The sequence below is a fragment of the Anoplopoma fimbria genome, chromosome 12, assembly GCF_027596085.1.
Source record: "Anoplopoma fimbria isolate UVic2021 breed Golden Eagle Sablefish chromosome 12, Afim_UVic_2022, whole genome shotgun sequence".
In the NCBI taxonomy this organism is placed as follows: Eukaryota; Metazoa; Chordata; class Actinopteri; order Perciformes; family Anoplopomatidae; genus Anoplopoma; species Anoplopoma fimbria.
Genome location: NC_072460.1, coordinates 4,991,051 through 5,012,699, shown reverse-complemented (window position 1 = coordinate 5,012,699; position 21,649 = coordinate 4,991,051). Strand labels below are relative to the sequence as shown.

Genomic DNA, 21,649 nt, shown 5'->3' with positions numbered 1-21,649 from the left:
AAGTTAAAGTCATATCAAACTAAGTCATAAAAAAGGCATAATATAGAAATAAAGTCATTAAAAGACAATGTCAAAAATATTTACAAAAAAAAATAAGTGGAGTTATGGCCCTCCCCCCTTCCATGTTGACCAAATAGTTATTCTCCATTTGCATGTGTTTTCCTAAATCTGCAGTCGTCCAGCTCTCAGGGCCACCATATGTATCGCCTCCTACACTATGCTTAATCACAGTTTTCAAAGCATGTGGATTTTAAGTAGCATAGTCACTCATTAAATGCTGTCCTTGGGAACCCATTTATTTAATTTAGGACACAACCATGCTTTTATACAAAAATATTACAAATACTGTACAATGGTTCTCTACATTGTGCAACATATTTACAACTCCAGTTAAACAGGAGAAAAACAATGACAGAAAGAAAAAAACAGACCTAATTTCTGTATGTAAGAGTAAATACTAATTTTGATTGATGAGGTTTAACCTGGAGTCTTAACACTTTGGAATGTTCTGATGAGAGTCAACAAACCAACTTTAACTGAAATGCAAACATATACAAACATAGTAAACAAAAGGTTTGTGTACAGTTTGTGCTGAAGGGGTAATGGATAACATGTTAAAATGTAAAAATCATGCATCAGGTCTGAACCATACAGACCATTTTCAGTTGTAAAGTACTTACAAGATTGAAATCTATCTTTTACTTGTTGCATTAACTATAAAATGCACACATTGTGTAGAAGAGCTGAATCTATGAGGAAATTGTTTCCAGTCAAAGAGAAAATAGTCACAACCATGTACGTTCAGGTTGATAACTGAGGTTAAGTAGCTGGAATGTTTTTTGTAGTTTGTGCTTCGTCCTTAAGGTTTCATAAAACAATAAAAGACAATTAGCCTTTCCAGTTTTCGTCCGATTAAAAAGTGCTCTGCTCTCAGTCATGCATACGTGGCTATAAGGTAAACCTGGTCCTCTCATACCGAAAACTCTTCACTGTCCCATTCACGTCTGGAGACAAGACTCTCATCCACATTCAGATCCTCAGCAAGTCCAGCACCAAAAACTGTTCTGCTCGTTATTACAGAGTCTGTCATTTTAAAAAGCCAAGGTGTTGGTCTGTTTTCATTTCATCTGTAGGAGCTTCATCTTGTTTCCTAAAAAAAAAAAAAGAAAATCAATTAGCTGTTGAAAATAAACCTTTGAAAGTGAACATTTAATGATAAGAGCATTGCTTACCCAGTCCTTTAAGAAATTTGTTCACACCACTTGGCTCCGGCTCAGGGTAAGAATCCAGATACTCTGCAACTCTGGTCTCAAAGAGACCTGGGAGACAAGGAAGAGGAAGTGTTGAGCCACCGAGGCAGAATGAGTACAGAACTAGATGTCCGACTATAAAGCGAGGAATCCATGTCCGTCTCTCTGCCCGTCTGTCGTTCACAAATCTCGTGAACCGCTCATCTAATCCTCCACACTTGGTGGATGTATTGCTGGGGACCCCATGGAATGCTTTTTTTAATTTGGTGCAATTTGGAAAAACAAAAAAAAGCACACAGCGCTGTGTGCAACAGCTGAGGCGGAGATTCAGGGAAATCCATCATGTAGGCACTAACTAATAACTTTACCACCAAAGAAATACCTACGCTAAGTGAATCCATGCTCTACTTTATAATCACAGTGGTTATGTCAAGGCAAGTGACATAGTGTATTCAAGTGTATTTTAACAATGTTTTCGACCGTGAGTTAACCCGATGTGTGTCTTTTTCAGGGACACAGGCAAAAGTTGTCTTGCTTCACTTTACATTTTTCTAACCTGGAATGTTGGCATTGGTCGTAGAATTACTCAAAAACTATTAATACCGCACAGTGAAAGTGCTGAATTCAAAAGTGTACTACCCTAATGTAATTAGCGTCTCTTCAAGGTGGAGCTTTTCAATTCTAATAGGATGCTGAAAAGTTGAATCAGTAATTACCCATCATATTTTAATTGGTATAGTTTGAGAGTCAAATCTGTATCTGCAACGTAACCAGTGACATTTCTCTGTCAGGTAAATGCAGTACGACAATGTTTTCCTCTAAAATAGAAGTACACAGTAAGTAGTAGGCAATGCAGTTGGGTTCAAGTTTTGTTTTGTCTTAAGAACTCACATCAGAGAAACAGGAAACATTGTCCCCATTGGACAGTATAATTAGCAGTTTCATCAAGTCATGTAAAAAAAACTTAACTCTTAATCCTTTTGTACGTTTTAAAGAATCAACCCTTGTGACTATTGCCACTGCTACATCCACACAGTTACCTCTTCCTCCTCCCTTGCGCAGCTCTTTGTCCTGAATGAAGCCGGCGAACATCTGAGTGTCCATGAAGAGCTGCAGGAACTGCCGGACTCCGCGGGAGGGGTGAGATTTGCGGAAGCCATCGCGCTGGACCTCTCTGCTCCCGTTGGAGGACTCGACCATGTGGAGGGGATAGTGGCCCACCAACTCCACGAAGAACCGCACAAAACCCTCCGACACCAGAGAGCTCAGGTCAGCCTGCTGACCTGGACAGAACACGTTTTAGATGAAGACAAAATGGTTAATCACAGAAGAGTTGTATCGTAGTTTTACAATCGGATTATTAAACAGTTAATACAAAAAAAGAGGTGAAAAACGTCTTTATCGTGGTGGATAAACTGATGTATTGCAAATGCTAATCCAGTAAACGTAAGTAATTATTGGACATCTGATTGCAGTTTCAACTGCCCAGTTTAAAAATTAAGATTAACTATAGAAACGTAAGACTCTGCAGCACATCTGTTTATGCCAACCTCCACATCTGTCTCCATCCTCCTGTCTCAGGATATCCTCCCTCTCCTCAAGGATCTGCTGTAGTGCTGCCTGCAGTTTTCTGGGCAGGATGCAGTCTTCATCGCCCAGCTGTCACACATCACAGGAAAGGTCAACAGCAGTCACATGACGCCAGTTTTAAACATTTCTCCTAACTGTCACAACATACATTTCTAACATTTTTGGCCTTAGTGTGGATGATTGCCTAACCAGTATGTACTATGGACTAAAAGTGCTGGATCTCCCATGTATTGATCAGGTATGGCCAATCAGTTTGGATGAATTAACAGCTGTATCTTTCTGTTTAGGTATTTTATTTTGTTCTCCATTGCACAAAGATGGACTTTAAATCAGGTGATTCAAAAAAGAAATGACGCCATTGGGAATCCAATGTGCTACAGAGTCAATAGAGCAGTGTCACCGTCCAAATAGCACACCTACAAAATACACTGTGTTTCTCAAATCAGCTTTACAATGATGAAACTCATGTCACATGCTGAGGAGGGAGGCTACCAATAGCAATATATTGAAATCACAGCTCTATATACAGTATGTGCGGATGGCAAATCAATCACTGCATCTCCCATTAGCTTTTAATTAATAGAGACAAAAGACAGTGCCTAAACAAAGAAGACGCTAAATGAAATGTCAAACAGGAACCCAGTCAAATCAAGACACACATAAATATAAACCCATCTGAAGAAAACAAACAGATTCATCATGAATTGAATAGACTATTACTGTTGACAAACCTGTATCAGCTGTAAAACAGCCTTCCTGTTTGGTCTGGGCTTACATACTATGTAGCTTCATGTCTGCAGAGCTTGTGGGTGTAACATCATTTTCTCCCCCTCAACACACATTCTGCATGTAAACAAGGGACAAGTGCAGGCAAAGCCAACTCTCCCACACCACACCTATCATTCCTATAATACGCTGCTATGTGTACACACCTGAACCACAAACTTGTCTGCACACAGATCCACTATGAGCACCTGGGAAGACAACGAGAAGAAAGAATGACAGTTTAATGACTGCAAGAGTTCACTATTTCGCAACGAGAGTTATAAAAAAGGAGGGGTGAGCCCGAGCAACCGTCTCTTGAGGGCGTTTCTCAGCTACTACCCAGACACAGTGGAAGCTACTTACTGGTTCTGTTGGGATTCATTCACAATATGCAGTAAGTATACAGCCAATAGATGGCACTAAAACCTCTAGACAGACCTTTCTTTTTAAACGGCAATTATAAAACACGACCGACCTCCTCAATGGGCAGCTCCAGCAGCTGTGGCAGGCAAGGTGCCAGCACCCCAATGAGGAATGGGGTGGGGGAGCAGCTGATGTCCAGCATGCTGGCCGGTAGCACAGGCACAAAGGTGTGCTGCCAGGTGAAGGGGTACAGCAGCGCCAGCACTGCGTGGCTACACCGAGACAACGCGCTACAGTGAACGGGGGAGGAGAAAAAAAAAGACTTAAACACAATTCAGTTCTCACTGGGATCACATGATACAAAGATATAAATCAGAGCTTCTGAAATGATTGTGTGCACACTTTTATTAATCTTTTCAGCACATTTTCTAAAGTGACTGTAAGAGCTTTCAGCAAAAATACTTGTGTATCAAAGAGTTATACCAAAATGCAACTGATTTATGCTAATACGCTAAGTGACAGTATCTAGTACTTTTTCTGGTAACATTCCTTGTCCCTTTACAAACTGCTGCTATTATAGTCCTCAGCAAAAATCCAGCCTGCTTTTTTAATAACTTTAAACCAATTTATGAATCAACATTCCTTTACCAAGTTTGTAATTCATTTTTATATTATCTGATAATCTGTTTTAGACTGCCCTAGCATGCTACTAACTCCATCCAAGAACAGTGTTTCACATTGCTGATATTGGCAGCTTGATATTGGCTTGTTATCAATATCTGAGTACATATTGCAGTTCTTGTAGCCTGCATTTCTTTTATGTGTATATGGCAGTTTACAAAACAAAAACAAATAAAGACAAAAGTTGACGTATCCTATTCAACGGAACAATGTCCTGCTCAATAATAACCAGTTTGGGATGGGTCAGGACCTGTTGTTGTAGTGGCCCTGTGGAGCCCTCAGACATTGTAAGCGATATTGGGCTGTGCAGATAAAACCTGACTGGACTTGCTGGCAGTTGGGACTTAGCATTGAGGCCAAGGTACACGCATATAATAACACTGGCACTGGGCCAGTGTGATGTAATCAAGCATGCTGATCACATTCTTTTTGAATCGCTTCTGTACGTCATCTTTATATACCGATAGTTAAGTGGCCCTGCAGAGTTTTGTGTGACCCCGGCCGTACCTGAGTTTGTCAGCGATGAAGATGACCCGCCTCTCGAGCAGAAGGGAGGCAAACACCCGCAGGAGATTCCCGACACTGAGACACTGCAGCAGACCGTCAAAGTCCACGTGCTCCAGCCGGGAGTCCACCGGTCGACACAGAGTCAGTACCTGGCAGAGCAACAAGAGCACACGGAGCCAGGTTAAGCGTAAATAAGGCTGTTGAGACTAGCTGTTCCACACTGACTGTACCTGTACTACTTGTCAGGATATAGCTACAGCTCGAGCAAAAATTATAGTTATTGAATTATATTTTATTAAAGTTACCAACCGCAGCTTGAAACTACAAGTCACTATTGTTAAAACAAGACTGACAATAGTGTATGTTCATCATAGTGAACAATAATCTACATTCCAAAAAAGATACATATTGATTTGGCAGCATGTGGAGCATTTTGAGTATAAAGTTTTACAACCCAAACTCAAAAAGATATGTGTCCTGTTATAACTGCTCTCTCTCTCTCTCTTTTCAACAGCTTACACTTTGTAGTTCAGCTTACTTGAAAATGTTAAGGCAACCAGTTTTCTTATATTTTCTTGTAAATGTGAATGCCTCGACATGTAAGGTTAACTTTTTTTATGTGTACCGCTTACTTAACATAACTGATCTTTAAGTTGTCTAAACTGACATGTTATGGTCAACCTAATTCAGGATTTTGAGTGAACTATGCTTAGTTTACTGCTTTGACATGAGTTGATAAACAGTTCTTTTCAGCTTTAAAAACTTTCAATTAAATATTTACTTCACTTGAAAATGTTGAGGCTCTACTGACTGTTTAAATTAAGTCAACCTTTGAACATTTACAGTGTTTTTTAAGCAAAAACAGACTCTTTAGATACATCCAGGTGGAGAATTCAGTTTTGAACCACAGAAGTGTAAACTTAAGTAAGCGTCTTCAGAGCCTCCTAACTGCTGAAAGAGAAGGAAGTAGTGATCCTGCAGTATTTCATCTGAGTTTTGGGAAGGGCCATTACCTACTTATTTTGATTCAGGAAACAGTAATGACTGAACTGAATTACTATTGACTGTTTAATACACGTAGCTGTCCCGACATGAACGCTTCAAAGCGCAAATAGCTATCCCTATTGTTTACACAGAAAACCTCCCAGTCTGAGTCATTCTGAGTCTGCAGGAAGGAGTGGTTAGGAGGAACAAAACTACTAATTAACATTTCCCCTTTTGGTTCCAGGGTTACCTCGTTCCCAGAGCCAGGGATGAAGCTCTTGATGGCGACTGTGCGTCCGGGGGCTGGAAAAGGGGCCTCCATCACGCTACGCATAAAAGGGTAGACCAGCGCTGGGGAAATCTCCCTGCGCCTCTCAACCTCATCCAAAATCTGGACAGACAGAGACAAGACCAATCACTGACTGAACTCGTGTTGATTAAAGTCATAGCAAAGACGCAGCTCTGCATGTCATTTAAGTTTTCCTCTTTTTCTGACCATATTCGCACTTAAACTGTTTGTAAATTGAACCCAGGCAACTAGAAGATGGGTGTGACACATGCATTACAATTTCTTTTTTGGAAAAACACACCCAGGGGATTACTCTGGATTATGTTCTGGAGTAGCCTCATTCCATCTTAAAACCAGCTCCTTTCATCTCCCTACAAAAGGCTTCCAGCAGCAGAAACAAGGGTGCAGATGCATTGTGTAGTTGCCTCACCTTTGCAAAGAGGTTGAAACAGCCAAGTTTGCTGACAATACAGTGCACCTCAGGAAGCCTCTTCCCTTTTCCAATGGGCTTAAAGACATACACAATTTCATATGAAACAAAGCAGGTAAACACAGAGATAACTATGCCAAAAACTCATTAAGAATTAACATTTAAATAAACAGAGTACAATCATGTTCTCATCAAGAATCTACTTTCCGTTTTATTGTGTTTTCGATTGACAGTGTCTTAAGTCCAAACTTTTACGATAGTAGCGGTGAACTTATCAACCAACAACATAAAACTCTTCATGTAAGGCTTGGCCTGTCTCCACTAAATATAGAATAAACACATCAACATAGTTAAAGGGAGCACAACACAACCACAGAATATTCACAAACAAAATAGAAAAGGCATATATACCACATACTTTCAGCCTAAACCGTGTGTTGTGAAAAGTGTCTTACAACGATCTAAAAGCAGCTCTCTTTGTGAGGCAAAAGAAAGGGGAAAAGGATGAAATTCTTCTAGCTCTCTGTCATCGATTTAGAAGTGGTTTACAGCCTGTTATGCACATATACTGATTCACATCTCCTCAGAGATGTTGAGTAAGCATGTGGCTGGCTTCCAGTGTCGTCACACACACACATACACACACACAAACACATAAACGCTGGAGTCATTGATTCAGATGCTTGCGTTTTCACATCCACACTCACCAAGATCTTTCGGCAGTAACAGAACCAGCGGCTGCCATCCTCTGAGGTCAGGACAAAGGAGAACGTCTCACTGTAAACAGAATGACATTAAGACAGTCGTTTTTTTACAACCAAAACAAAACAAAAAAACATAATTTGTAAGAAATTTGTTTTAATCCTTGTATTATAGCTGGAAAAAAGATTGAAAAATATCTCAAGATATTAAGGCAGAGCACTCAGAAACTAGATGAATGGACAGTGTTTAAAGACAGGGAGGCTGTGTAAGTTGGGATCACAACCCACATTACAACAATTAACCACACCTGCTTGTTAAAGAAAATCAAAGAAGAAGAAGAAGAAGAAGAAGGAGAAGGAGGAGGGGGGGGTGCCCAATGCTCCTCAGCACCCAGAGATTGAATTAGATCTGTTGAAATTGTTATTATCCCTATGGGGAGTTTGAGTTTTTGTAGCAGAAATGTATGAATTACAGCTGAGGATATAAATAAGAAAAGAGGAAGTGGCAGTGTTAAACATAATGCAACTTTTAATTACAGCTCAAGAACTAAAGCTTAACACTGTACAGGAAGGAAAAGTTAGACAACATTTATTAGAGCACATGAAAGGTGTGTGTACAGTGACAACAAAAGCAAATACAGACATAAAGGAAGAGATGAAAGATGAAAAAAAGATACAGTATAGAGTTACCATATGCAGGTACATCTGTATCCATCTAGTACGCTATTAACAATATCAGTGTAGTGCAGTTGCTGACCTTGGCATGTGTGAAGAGGGCTTCCAGTCCTGTGAGTCGGGGAAACAGAAATTGGGAATGACCTTCAGCTGATCCTCTGCCTCTCTGGAGAGCCGGGATGACTTCTCAAACTGAAACAGAGGGGATCCGGTTACAGCAGTGCAACTCCAAAGGCCCACTGAATTGGTTAAAGGGGGACCCACATGAAATCAGTGCTCAATTAATTGCATTATAAGATAATTTAATAGAACTTATTTTAATAAGTCCCGACATGTTATGCAGGGTTTACTTGTCTGGAGTATTTTACATAAGTACTTGTTCTAAATCATTATATAACACACATTCCATATAGGAGCCTGAGATAAAAACCTTATAATCAAATATAATTAAAAACGAATATGGAAAAAGGAAAATAAACAACTTGCTTTCATGAGTGCTCATGACTTATGTAAAACTGAAAAAATTCCCCTTGAAATTAGTCCTTATTGCTTTAAATAGGAGTCATGATCCTTTCATTCTGCCAAACAAGATTATATCTTGGTCATGAAATTGTCCTTATTCCACGGATTACCATTCAATCAAAGCATTATGACATAACTACAGTTATGTTTCTACATACTTGACAGTAGGGTTATTATAGAAACTCATTCTAACCAGTTTGGGGAACTGCTGAGTGATTTCAGGGGAGTAGGTGTTTCCCGAGGAGCCTTTTCTCAGCGACACCACCACGAAGATCTGGAAAAGCTGCTGCTGCTGCAGCTGGATCAGGTCTCTCTCCAGGGTGCGGTAACCTGGACGACGTTTCAGTGTAGACTGGATGTAAACTGACCTCCTGGAGCCTGCTAGACACCACACAATGAGAATATAAGCTAAATGATTGCCCTGGGACAGATCCCCTCCAGCACACTGGAGCAATATGATGCTTTTTAAACATCAATAAGCATAAAGTACAAATGTGATGTTAACTCTGATAACACAGAGTCCAAAACAATGGTCATGGATAACTGGTAGTCTGCATCTTAAAGCAGTGGTATTATTTGAGTTTCTTAAATTTAAAACATTTCCCACAAGCTTCTCTTGCAAAGAGCATGTTGCTTGGCTGGTCTTTGTTTTATTTGACCTTAAGACTTTATTTAGGTTTTAAGGATGGCAACGCCCACCCCTTAAGTCCCAATTGATAAATCTGGACAAGCATAGTTAAATGGACTACATATGGTTATTAAATGGATTTACATCAAATCTGGTAGGGACAGATTTTTGCCCAGAGGATGAAATATATTAACATTGGTGAATCTAAAGACCATCAACAGGTCAAAGATTCACTCTCTCCAATACTTTGGTTTATGGCCAAATACCGGCCAAACTATGACATGGTAACACGGTAAATATTTTCTAGCAAACACCAGCATGCTGTATACATTGAGCTCAAAGCACCTCTGTGGCCAAGTATAGCTCCACAGAGCTGCTAGCATGGCTGTAGAAAAAATAAAACAGAGAAACACCAGATCATTCATTCCATCATGGCATTATTGAATGATAAATGACTAATTGTTTCTGTCTCGTATTACCCGTATCATGTACATTCAGGTGCATTATGGTCCCACTATGGTTTAATGTCACTTGATTGGACAGAGATATGTAATGGCCTGCAATGACTAGCACTGAGGAGCGATAATAACTTCCCCGAAGCCAATACATTCATAGGAGAATATTGTCTTTTCTATGCAGCTCAATGTTTATACTAGGGAGTGTTGATAATAATTACTCACTGACCAAACTAAGATTTCTTACTTCATACAAAGATATGCTCCTCTAAACTTTAACCTGAGGGGCTACAGACATTACAGACAGACATTACAGACACATTAAGTCCACAGTGATACCTTTGGTGTTGTCCTCAGGGTCGCTCTCTGTCCCACTGGTCTCCTCTGTTAATGGCAATGCATTAGAGAAGAAGGGTGGGGGGGATTAGGGAGAAGCAGAGGAATGGAAAAGACTTGAGAAGCCATAATCAGATGCAGACAGTCAGCCTTTGTTTCATAATCAGCGGCTTCGCCTGCTGCAGCTGGCCCTGAGTGTACCATCAAAGCTGGGTATTTCCACCAAGAGGCTCTACTTAATCTTACTGAAGTGTTGATGTGACTGACATTTGAGCATATGTGACAGTCCGCGTGTGTGTGTGTGTGCGTGTGCGTGTGCGTGTGTGTGTGTGTGTGTGTGTGTGTGTTGACGTGTTTTACCTCGCACTGAGACTCCCTGGTTCTTTACTCTCTTCCTCCTTCGCTTGTCATCAAAGATGGTCTCGATCTTGTTGACATACTGTGTAGTAGAACACACACAGGTACCAGTCAGCCCCCGTAATTTCACAGCCATTATAGAATCATGATTACGGGGGAATCATGACATAACAAGCCACTAAGAACATAATTATATTATAGATTTGCAGCATTCGTTTTTTTTTTTTAACCTTACATTCTTACATTCTTCTGTTAACGTCCTGCAAGAACACAGTTGAGTAGTGGACGCGAGCTCACTAAGGCACAGTAGTACATCGAGTGGTGCTCTACACACAAACAAACACATAGAGGAAGCCAAAACTTATCTTTAAGAGGACACACAGTGCACTGCCAGTTAAGGAAGCCAACTTGTATGACAGTGTATGGAAAGAAAGTAAAAATGCCCCAACTAAGATAACGGTACAGTTGTTGAGCAGAAAAATACATAAAGAGAAGCCCATTTTCCTCCTTTTAACACCTTTGTCAAAGATGTGATCTGAAAGAATTAAAGGACAGCATAATATAACTATAGCAAATGTTTTTTTTTTATTATTACTATTCAGGCTATTTATTTAAAAGTCGCATGATGGAAAACAATCAGGTTAACAAAAGACATATTGTCCAAAAATAACCTTGATTGGCACTTGTCAAACCTGCTGGTACACACAGCACACGTGTCAAGTGGGTTTTAAAGCTATAATTATTTTCTCTACATATTTGCATAATATATTAATACCTCTTTTTTTTGTCATTGTACCTTATCGTTAAAGTTCCTCCCGGTCCACCCTCTTGGCACTGCCATGAGTCCTATGTTCAAATTCATGTGTTCCGTCTGAATTCTCATGAAGTACATGTTGCTCTACCATTATCTTTTTTCTTTCAGCGTCCTCTCCTTCCTGTTAAACAAGCCTGCTCAACTTGAATTACCACCTCGCGGACGTATGCCTCCTCAAACCAACCAAAGTTGCACTTTACATCCATGTCTTCATAATTTAATCCTTTAGACATGTGCGCGAAATTCATAATTAGCATAGGTAATCTTGAGTTATGGCCACAAATGCGTTTTGTGAGTTCACAGTGACCCTTGACCGTCAAATTTGATTCAGTTCAACCTTGAGTCCAGGGGGTTGTTTGTGCCAACATTTGAAGAAATTCCATCGAGGTGTTTGTAAGGTATTGTGTTAACGAGAATGGACCAGATGGCCGGACAGAAAAACCCCAAAAACGTAATGCCTCCGGCCACGGTTGTCATGGGTGCAAAGGCATAAAAACAAAACATCTCAGTAACGCCATAATGAAACATTTACCTGAGGTGTCCTCTGTATTTTCTGAGTGCTCGCCCTCCGCGGTGTAGCTGGTTTGGGAGTATCTGCAAGTGTTGATGATTTGGCTGGTGTTGATGTTTGGAACCTCTTCCTCTCCACTTTGTTAGTAAAGCCTTGCAGCGTTTGGGGTTTAGGAGGCAGCTGGAAGACAAAAAGTGTGAAGTCATCTCCCTGTTGGATGTAATTACGTCGTATCAAACTACAATACTTCTTCCTTTAGAATCTCAAGTTAGGGAGGGCTCATTTTAAACACCAATTAACAACTACAAATATCTCTGTAGTGTGAAAAGGAGGTATAAATGGCTTAAATTCCAGTACCTTGGGGCCGTGAGGCCTTCCAATAGGGAGACACATGGGAGATAGCTTGACATCCTCATAGGGCTCATCTCTGGCCCCTTCACCTGGGGGAAGACAGAGTTATGGGAAGAAGATGAGACGGACTAACCGGTTTCATCGGTGAAAAGCTTCACCGCACCTTTACACTAAGATACCTAGTATAAAAGCATATGAATAGTCGTTTCTTAATCATTTCCATAGCCACAGAAAGGACTGCAAATAACTGTTATTTTTGGGGGAGCTTAATATTTTTGACCATAAAATGTGAAAACAATGAAAACCTATAATTACATGTCATTTATTACAATTGCTTGAGACCGAACCACAAAGAAAACAAAGAAAAAAAGAAGAAAACAAAGAAAAGTACACACAATAAACTGCAAACAGATATTTTTGGGGCATTTTTTTGTTTGAAAAATTACTAAAACAATGAATTGATTATCAAAGTAGTTTGGTAATAACAGATTCATTTTCTGTCAACGGACTGAAACATAAACTAATCCTTTAACCTCTAGACAGAGATACTTTTCAGTTCACTGCAGTACCACCATGTGTCGAAATCGACCATTCGAGTTAACTTAACTGCAACGGCTGATGCAGACATAGAAGTCTAAAAAGCAATGTTTTTTTACCACCTGTACTGATTTATAAAAATAATCACTATATTGTACAGTTGGGCTGTCTTTCCATCTTGAGCATAACTCTCAAATGTCACAATATTCCAGAAACTGTAACATCTGTTGGAAACCAGGAGTAGGAAAAATAAATTTTTCCCCAAACGTTCTTTAATAATTTTCCTGATTCGTTCACTGGTCCCTTTACAGCATCACTCTTTAACAGGCTCCGTTATGATAATATAAAAAGTTTTAAATGGGCCATTCAACCAATGACAGGCACCCTGCAGTCTTAATGACTTCCTGTCTTTGTCTCTTTTTAAACAAAACCAGGGCTTAGTTGAGTTACATAAAGTAAAAGACAGCCAGTGTAATGATCAAAAGCTCCAGTAGTTTATACGACACAGGGAGATCAACTTACAAACAATGTCCTCGTAAATATTGTCGTCAGAGTAGGCGTGGTAAAGGAGCGAGTTTCTGTCCTCGCCTCTCCTCGTGCCTTGCTTCGCCGTCAGATGTGCCGCGTCCTCGTACTCAAAGGACTTCCTGTGGCGGGGAGGGAAAGGAAGGCGGTGAACGAGAGGGGCCTCGCTGCTGTCCTAAAGATAGCCACCATACTATCGTTTGCCCTTTTGTATTATGTTCAGTCAGCGTCCCACCACAAAATTCCATATGTTGATATCAAACACAGCAAGACAAGAGACAGTGTGATAAACTGTCATGAAAGGAAATGACTGAGCATCTAGTACAGAAGCAAAACAAGGAAGAAGACCATGACAGGATTTAGACAGACTGGGAAATTGGCAATACGACAGCTGTCATAGTAACAATTAGGTCAGAGTGTAACCTTCCTCTAATGCAACCGTTAAAACTGAAGATGCAGGTTTGTATAGTCAGAGCAGATACTTTCATTTAGGTCTGGTTACGAGCTCAAGTTTTATGTGTTTACATTTTTTACTTTTCATGTGCTTCATGAATGACGTGTAATGGCTTTCTCTGAAGTTGGTAAACAAGGAGCCCGTAGAAATATGTGCTGATGTGGCAGGAAGGGTTATAGGTGAGAAAAGAAAGTTATTGGCAGGAACTTTTTTTTTTTTTTTCATTAGGTTCACTGTTGCCAGATTGGTCTATTTTTCATATCTAATTTGAATTGTTTTGGGGCTTCTTGTGATATTTGGCCAACTTTTTCTAACGTTTGAGCAGTTTCCCCCCCAACTAAAAGTTACGTTACATTCCAATAAACGGGCCACTACTCTCCACGAGTATTATGACTGAGACTGACAGGGCGCTGAGTTCAGTGACGAATAAAAAAATGATATAGAAATCAAGTGTCATTTCACTTTATTACAACCAGGCGTCCTTTTCAAATTATTATTCAGTCAGAGCTCGGAGATAAAACATGTGTAGGCTTTCATCTGGTCATGTAAGTGAAGACTTATGAGGTCTAATGCAACGTTATCCAAAAGACAAGACCCTTTTTGTTATTGTAACTGTGGTTTTGGGTCTGCCTAAACATACTACCCTGAGCCTTCCTCGTAGCACTTATTGCATTCGTATTAGTTGCTGCACTTATTGTATTCGTATCAGTTCGCTGCACTTATTGAATTCGTATTTGTTTACTGCACTTATCCTATTCGTAGTAGTTTGTAGCACTTATTATATTCGTATTAGTCTGTTGCAATTATTGTTTTCGTAGTAACTTGCCTCTGCACTATACTTTTGCTCTGGTTTATGCTTTAAGATGCTTGTTTAAGAAAGGAGATGCACTTATGACTTCTGGTGACTAGTAGTTCTCTTGAATACCTATGTTGAATACACTTCCTGTAAGTCGCTTTGGATAAAAGCGTCTGCTAAATGACTGTAATGTAATGTAATGTACTAATAAAAGTTTTTTTGTTTTTTGTTTTTTTTTAAATCAGGTGTTCTTCTTAATTTAAACTAATGCAATCCAATACAGTCGTGCAATACATTCTACCTTCTGAAGATTTCTGATGTTTTCAGTGGTGTTTATTCAACTGTTTAGTAGTCTTAAACAATATGAGGCTTAATGTGATTTTGGTATTTCAATTTCTGATTTGACATTGTGAATATCTTTGCATTATAATTATCTTTTTTTTGTCAACAACTCCTGGACAGTGTGTAGATGATGACAACAGACTACACCAATACCAGTACAGTGTACATAGAACTACATTAGTGGAAGTCACGTTACCTAATAAGTCCTGATTTCAAAGTGTACATGGTTACAAGATATGTTTTGTTTTGCTTCTCCTTCAGTGAAAGTGAGAGAGGGTGAGTGTCAGAGGGTGTGTGTGTGTGTGTGTGTGTGTGTGTGTGTGTGCGTGCCTGTAGATGATGACCCTGGACCCCTGGCAGAGGAACTAGGCCACATCCACATAATAGAGAACAATGCTGCTAGATATCATGTGACATCACACCAGGACGCCAGCCAACAATTAGACTCAGTTTCCTCCAAAGAACTGCCCCTAAAGACGCCGCTGATAGCCAAAGTCTAAAGCAGGATGTTTAATGTGCATTTATGGGAAATTCCGGAATCTATCAAATTGACTCACCTGTTCTTTTTATGCCTTGAAAGCCCATTAGTCTTTGCTACAGGACATGGAGGCGGTGGAAAGCTGGGTGGGTGGGCTACCCTCCTACTCCTTACGTTGGAGCGCTTGGTATGAGTGGATCTGCTGCTCTGTTGCATTGCGTGCCCCGTGTTGTTGTTGTTGGCTCCCCGGTACTGGAATGTCCGCACAGGTTTGGGAGGAGGCTGGACTTCACCTGGAGACCCCTTTCCTTTCTCCCAGTGCAGTCGGTCCCCCTCGAGTTTACGCCAGAAACCCCGCGACGTGTAGAAGTTTCCAGCAGGCATGTTGTCGTCTTGGTCGTTCGCCGATAGAGGTAGATGTTTCGAAACTACTTCAACATCCAAGATGCGATCCGTTTTCTGCTCGCTGTTGGCTGTGAAGGCACGTTTACCTGCGGGGTTAGGAGTGTTGGCCTCCGCTTTGGACGACGCAAACATTTCTGCTGCGAGTGGTTTCGTTCCCGGGGATGTGGGTGAAAATTCATTGGTACATTTCTGCAGAGGTTCTGACTTCCTACTAACCACACCATGTCCAGCTTTTACTGGGGATACTCGGAAATCTAAGCCCAAGGTTAAAGCTTTAGAGTTGTAAACCCCCCTCTCGATCCCTCATTGGAACATCCGTTGCCCAGGTGATCTCCAGACAGAGATCTGGATACAGTCGGAGGATGTGCTTTGGCCCCGGCATCCTGGCTGCTGCCCTGCTGACTGCGACCTTCCCACTGGGAGATCTTTTCCCTGATGTTACTGCTCTGCTCGTGAGGAGGGGGCCTCCCTGACTGGCGGCCCTGCCGAGCCACAGTGTCCCCTTTCTGCAGGGGATCGACTTCACCACCCCCGCCTGCCCTGCTCCAGCCTCAGAGCCAGCATGTTGAGAGGGGGCAAGAGAATGCATCAGGGATTTCCTCGAAAAGACAGGTAGACGAAGCCAAGTGATCTGTTCTCAATTAAGTCCAGAAACGATAAGTAAAAGCAGGAGCGCCACAAGGTTTATGGTTGTAACTGATCCTTTATGTCTTTACGCTTCTTATTGGGCTAGCAGAATGTCACTTCTTCCCCCCTTGTCTCCTCTTGTAAACAACCTAAAATGAAGACAAGACACAAAAATGACCCATTAATCACTGCACTTAAAACAAGCCAAGACGGCACACGGCAGGGTCAAAGGGATACTGAGGCAACACAGGAGGACACGGATACTTTTAAAACAGCAAACATCTCTAAAGCAGTCTATAACTTGTAGGAAGTGACGGAGAGAAGGCCGGGAAGGACATCCTACTGTCAGGGTCGGTTTCCAAAAATAAAATCCAGTAAGAATAAGGGAAAGACGAGGGACAAACTGCAGATTTCTGCAACACCCTCCTCCAGCCTCGGGGGAATTCTTTCTTCTCTGTCACTGTCGTCCTTACTCGCAAAGCTGGCCAAATATGAAAAACGCCAATAATCAAGCGGAGCATTGGATCAAATTTAGCGTTCTTGCAAAGCTGTCTTTCAGATGAGTGGAAAGAACGCACATTTTAAGTCATTTCGAAGTGCTTAAGAGGCAAGAAAACACATGAATCTCAAGGCATACATGAGGAGCCGGGGACAATTAGGCGAATGATGGAAAACTAATTCTAACCGCGCCTATCTACGCAATGGAATAAAAGCTTCTCAAATGGTTTAGCCATCTATCACACGCTAGATCAAAGTATTCGGGACTCTGATTAAGTGATGTCTTTGTGCAAGGATTAGAATATAATCTCTGGTCTTGCTCCCTCTTACTAAGTGCTATCAAACACTTTGCGTAAAAGATCTGCAGCTGCATCCACCCTGACTGATATTCCCTGAGTCGGTATCAATGCAGTCACTGTACACCCTCGCGCTGCAGCTCCTGGCTTGCTGGAACCGAACCATTTGGACACGTTGCACGTTAGGACCGAGGCTGAGAGAGCGTGGAGAAGGGGAGACATGGTAAAATTCCACTGCACAGCTCACGATCATAATAACGCTATGAGCTGCATTCCTGCAGAGCCGTACAAGAGGGGGGGGGATAAATTTAGCTGGAGACAGTCGGTCAGTCATTTCTTTTTTTTCGAGGTACGCCTTTGTTTGGTTTGACCTAAATCAAACGTGTGCGTGTGCGTGTGCAGTGGAATGCTGCTCGATCATTGCCAGACCACGCAGTGACAATGCGTCTCCCAAACTGACCCACTTGTATTATTTGTCTGTGTGCGGTATGTTGCACAGGAAAGCATGAGTTGCACTTCCTGAGCTGCAGGAAGAATGATCAGCCGACTGTCCATAATTACGGTGCAGAGAGATTTGCACCCAGTCGAAATCCGAGCTATGTTTGGATGATCTTTACGCAAAACCCCTAAAAACACAGAAAATGCAGAAATAAACCAGATATCATCACACAGTTGCAGTTACATTGTGCAACTCAAGTTTTCCGCTTCCTCTTTCCCAGAGGCTGACAGTTCAAATCAAATGTTGTTTTTGCCAGTGAGGCCCTCCATGAGGTGCTGTGAAGTCAAGCAACAAAGCAGGAGGGTCAAAATTAACTTCACTGACATTTATTGGGCAGAAGGGTATCCTTGTATTTACTAGTGAAACTCACTGACTCATCTAACTAGAAACCAGACAGGGGACCAATGAAGCTGAAGAACCCCGTCATCACTTGGCAGCTAAAGCGAACCTAATTGCGCCTTCAAAACTGCCACAAAACGCCCAAAGAAGCGCGGCAAGACCCAACATGTTGTAGGTGAGGTATCGTACGACTGTGGTTCGCCCTCAACACTGACAGTTAGAGCTACAATACAAAGAAAAAATGTGGGTTAACTAAATGCCAGCTTGGAAAAGGACACACCAAGATTAATTGTCTTAAAATGAGTGATCCATCACCAGCCACCAGAACAGTTTGTGTGCAACTAAACATTCATTATGAGAGCTCTGGTGAAAGACCACTTGACAACATGACAAGTTCCATCATTTGTTGTGGATACCACTGTGATGGAAATGTGTCCAGAATGATGTCATAAACTCAAACCAAGACAGTTGATATCATGAAATGTCGCGGATATTGAGGCGCTTTAGCACAAAATGAATGCAAATCTATAAACAACAGTAGTTTTTTGGAGTTTATTTGACCCTTTTCTCTGACGGGATGAGTGGAACAAACATCTCAGATGCTTTCAGGTGAATTTAGTTATCATTAACTCCAACTGCTTTTCCTAAACTTTACAACGCCTGCAGAAGATTTCCATACAGAAGCTATACTGTCTGCATTTAGGTTCAATGACAACAGCTAACCGTGTGACCTGAATTAATATGCAGGAGCAGAAATAACTTGCACTTGTATCAAGAAGTACTACCCCGAGCCTTCCGCTCAGCACTTACTGTATTCGTATTAGTTTGTTGCACTTATTGTATTCGTATTAGTTTGTTGCACTTATTGTATTCGTATTAGTTTGTTGCACTTATTGTATTCGTATTAGTTTGTTGCACTTATTGTATTCGTATTAGTTTGTTGCACTTATTGTATTCGTATTAGTTTGTTTCTGTACTTTTGCTCTGGTTTATGCTCTTAGATGCTTGTTTAAGAAAGGAGATGCACTTATGACTTCTGGTGACTAGTAGTTCTCTTGAATACCTATGTTGAATACACTTATTGTAAGTTGCTTTGGATAAAAAAGCATCTGCTAAATGCCTGTAATGTAATGTAATGAAGTAAAAACACTTCAAAAACTTTCAGAAATGTACAATATTCTTGGTCATGCAAAGTGTCCCTTGAACGCATCAGGGTGTATACAGTATGAGCTGCTGTACATGGCTGGCTTCGTGCCCTTCATGTTAGGCTTGCTCTGCTGGGAGTTGGAGGAGGGATACATACTGTCATACGGTTGTCGTTAACTCTGAACATTTAGATTTCGTTCAAACAATTGCAGGCATGCAGAGAAAAAAAACAAAAAAAAAAAAAAACCAGAACTGATTGATAAATGTAGCGTTATATAGACGCCATATATATATACATATGGCAACAAAGTCTCACTTTATGGAGCAACACCGCATGAAACGTATTGGAAGGTCTCTAACGCAACAATGTAACCGTGTTAGTGAATGTAACAAAACCCACAGGATGCATAAACGTCCGATCTCGTGACTTACCCCTCAATACTTTTTAACATTGTGAGCAAAACTCATGTTCTCTTCTTATTTTCCTTTCGATAAAAATGAAGATTTTCTTTTTTTTTTTTTTTAAATCCGACTCCATTCGCTGGAGAGGATATCAGTCTGCATACATCCAGTGGGGGGTGGTGGTGGTGGTGGTGGGGGTGGAGTCCAGTTATTGGTCGGTTCTTAGTAAATGTAAAGTTTAAGGAGCCATAGACCCGTGTCCGCTGTACTAATAACTACATTCAACAACAAAGAAAGTGTCCATAGAGCAGAGGACAGGACAGCAGAACACTCCTTGTCCTCCTTCTCGGGACAGTTAGTGTCAAGTCAGCCAGAAATGATGAGCATTCCGGTTAAAACCTCCAAAATAAAAATCCTTGTCAAAAAAACCCATATTAAAATGTTCCTTTTCTGCAACTTTGGAGGGGTGATAATTACACAATAAATGTTTTGTATTCACGTTAAAAAGCTCCATTTTTGTGTTCAGCTCCATTTGTAGGAAATGTCAGTGTAAGTAATGGATTTAAAGGCAAATATCTTTTATTATTATTATTATTATTATTATTATTATTATTATTATTATTATTATTATTATTATATTCCTTTATTGATCCCCATGGGGGAAATTCGAGTGTTGCAGCAGCTCAACTACACAGACACAGACAATAAATACATCATTTTCATTAAAAAACTGCTGATTGGGTTATGCTTTTCTGGTTTAGTGTCTTAATATGTCATTATTCTACATAGGCAAAGTGCCTTACACTGCCTGAAGTTTGGAAACTCCAGAAATTCCCATTTTAAGTCAGGGGAGAAGGAGGAATAAGAAAAAAAAATGTGACATTTCAATCTGCTGCTTCACAATAAATATAGGATAAGGTCTATCATAGTAACTGCAACAGATTATGTACCAATTAAAGGTAAATCCATCCTGTTGGAGGTGGTCGACATCAGTTGTTATCAAACCCCCTTTTTCCCTACAAGTAAATGTCTATTTTATTTTTCAGACACAGATACACAGTTCATATTGTATTACTTAAGTACACTTATTTTCTAGGAATGTCATTTGACTTCCGGTTTAACTCTGGATGTTTCTGTCCAGCTTGACTGTGAGAAAGTTTGATTGAATCCTCCCGATCCAAGAGGGAAGACGTCATCACATCAACTGCTGCAGCTGTCAACGATGAATAAATACTGTTGTCTTCAAGTGTCCTGGGAAATATGGACGCTTCCTTATGAGCCGCACCTGAAACGACTCCACGAATTAATAACTGACTGGGATTTATGACAGGGACTTTGCTTTCTTTAATAAACAACAACATGTGATGTTTGGACAGCGTTGAAAGGTTGCGAAAACATAACGTGTATATGTCAAAGTCTAGTAAATGTCCAAATTTGCATCAGATGCTATTAATAACCAGCATTTTGAAACTCACTTAAATAAACACAGCATATTCTACATGTTTGATCAGTTGAATCAGACAAAACTATGAGCTAAAGGAAATATTAGTATAGAACGCCCCTGTTTGTTTTTTGGGACTCTATCCAACAAGCTAGTATATTGTTCATTCCATCCAGCTTAGATACATGGCAGACATCAAGGAGGCTCTTTCAATAACTAATGCTTAAAGTGATGCATTATGCAACATCTCAAACTAATATCTTCATGGCTGATGCACATTTTCCGCATTCATTCTGCAGAGACAGCTAAATGTTAATGCACCTAAACTTCTAAAGGAAACATCAGCCATCAGAAATGAAAGTGCAATTCATGTCCCGTTTGCACCTTCCAGGTCAGGGCTTATGAGGAACGTCTGAATGCGGCAGTAGCTCTGCCAAGTCACAAAATCAACACAAGACAGGATCCGGCTGTCAAGTAAATAATGTGTCAATGTAACACGGATTGAATTATGACCGTGCATCAATGGGGCAGCTACCACACAAATACACTTGTTATTTCACATTTTATTCCCTTTCATTCTTACACATGATGTTTCTCCACATAAAACACAAACACTGTGATGTACAAGTCAGTTGCGCATATTTTATACAGTGAA

General features: G+C 40.6%; 1 protein-coding gene across 1 annotated transcript; it reads right to left on the bottom strand.

Annotated features, from left to right (window-relative positions):
• Positions 1–275: 275 nt before the first annotated feature.
• Positions 276–19,926, bottom strand: dennd2c (DENN/MADD domain containing 2C). Its single transcript, XM_054609133.1, is given in 21 exon segments — positions 276–1,150; positions 1,233–1,319; positions 2,291–2,533; positions 2,801–2,909; positions 3,773–3,814; positions 4,081–4,258; positions 5,157–5,305; positions 6,391–6,531; positions 6,860–6,937; positions 7,567–7,636; positions 8,318–8,427; positions 8,951–9,138; positions 10,180–10,224; positions 10,537–10,615; positions 11,880–12,038; positions 12,216–12,298; positions 13,269–13,393; positions 15,421–16,027; positions 16,030–16,280; positions 16,282–16,522; positions 19,584–19,926. Coding segments are annotated over 20 exon segments (2,805 nt in total). The 5' UTR covers positions 16,311–16,522; positions 19,584–19,926; the 3' UTR covers positions 276–1,118.
• Between the last annotated feature and the right edge of the window lie 1,723 nt (positions 19,927–21,649).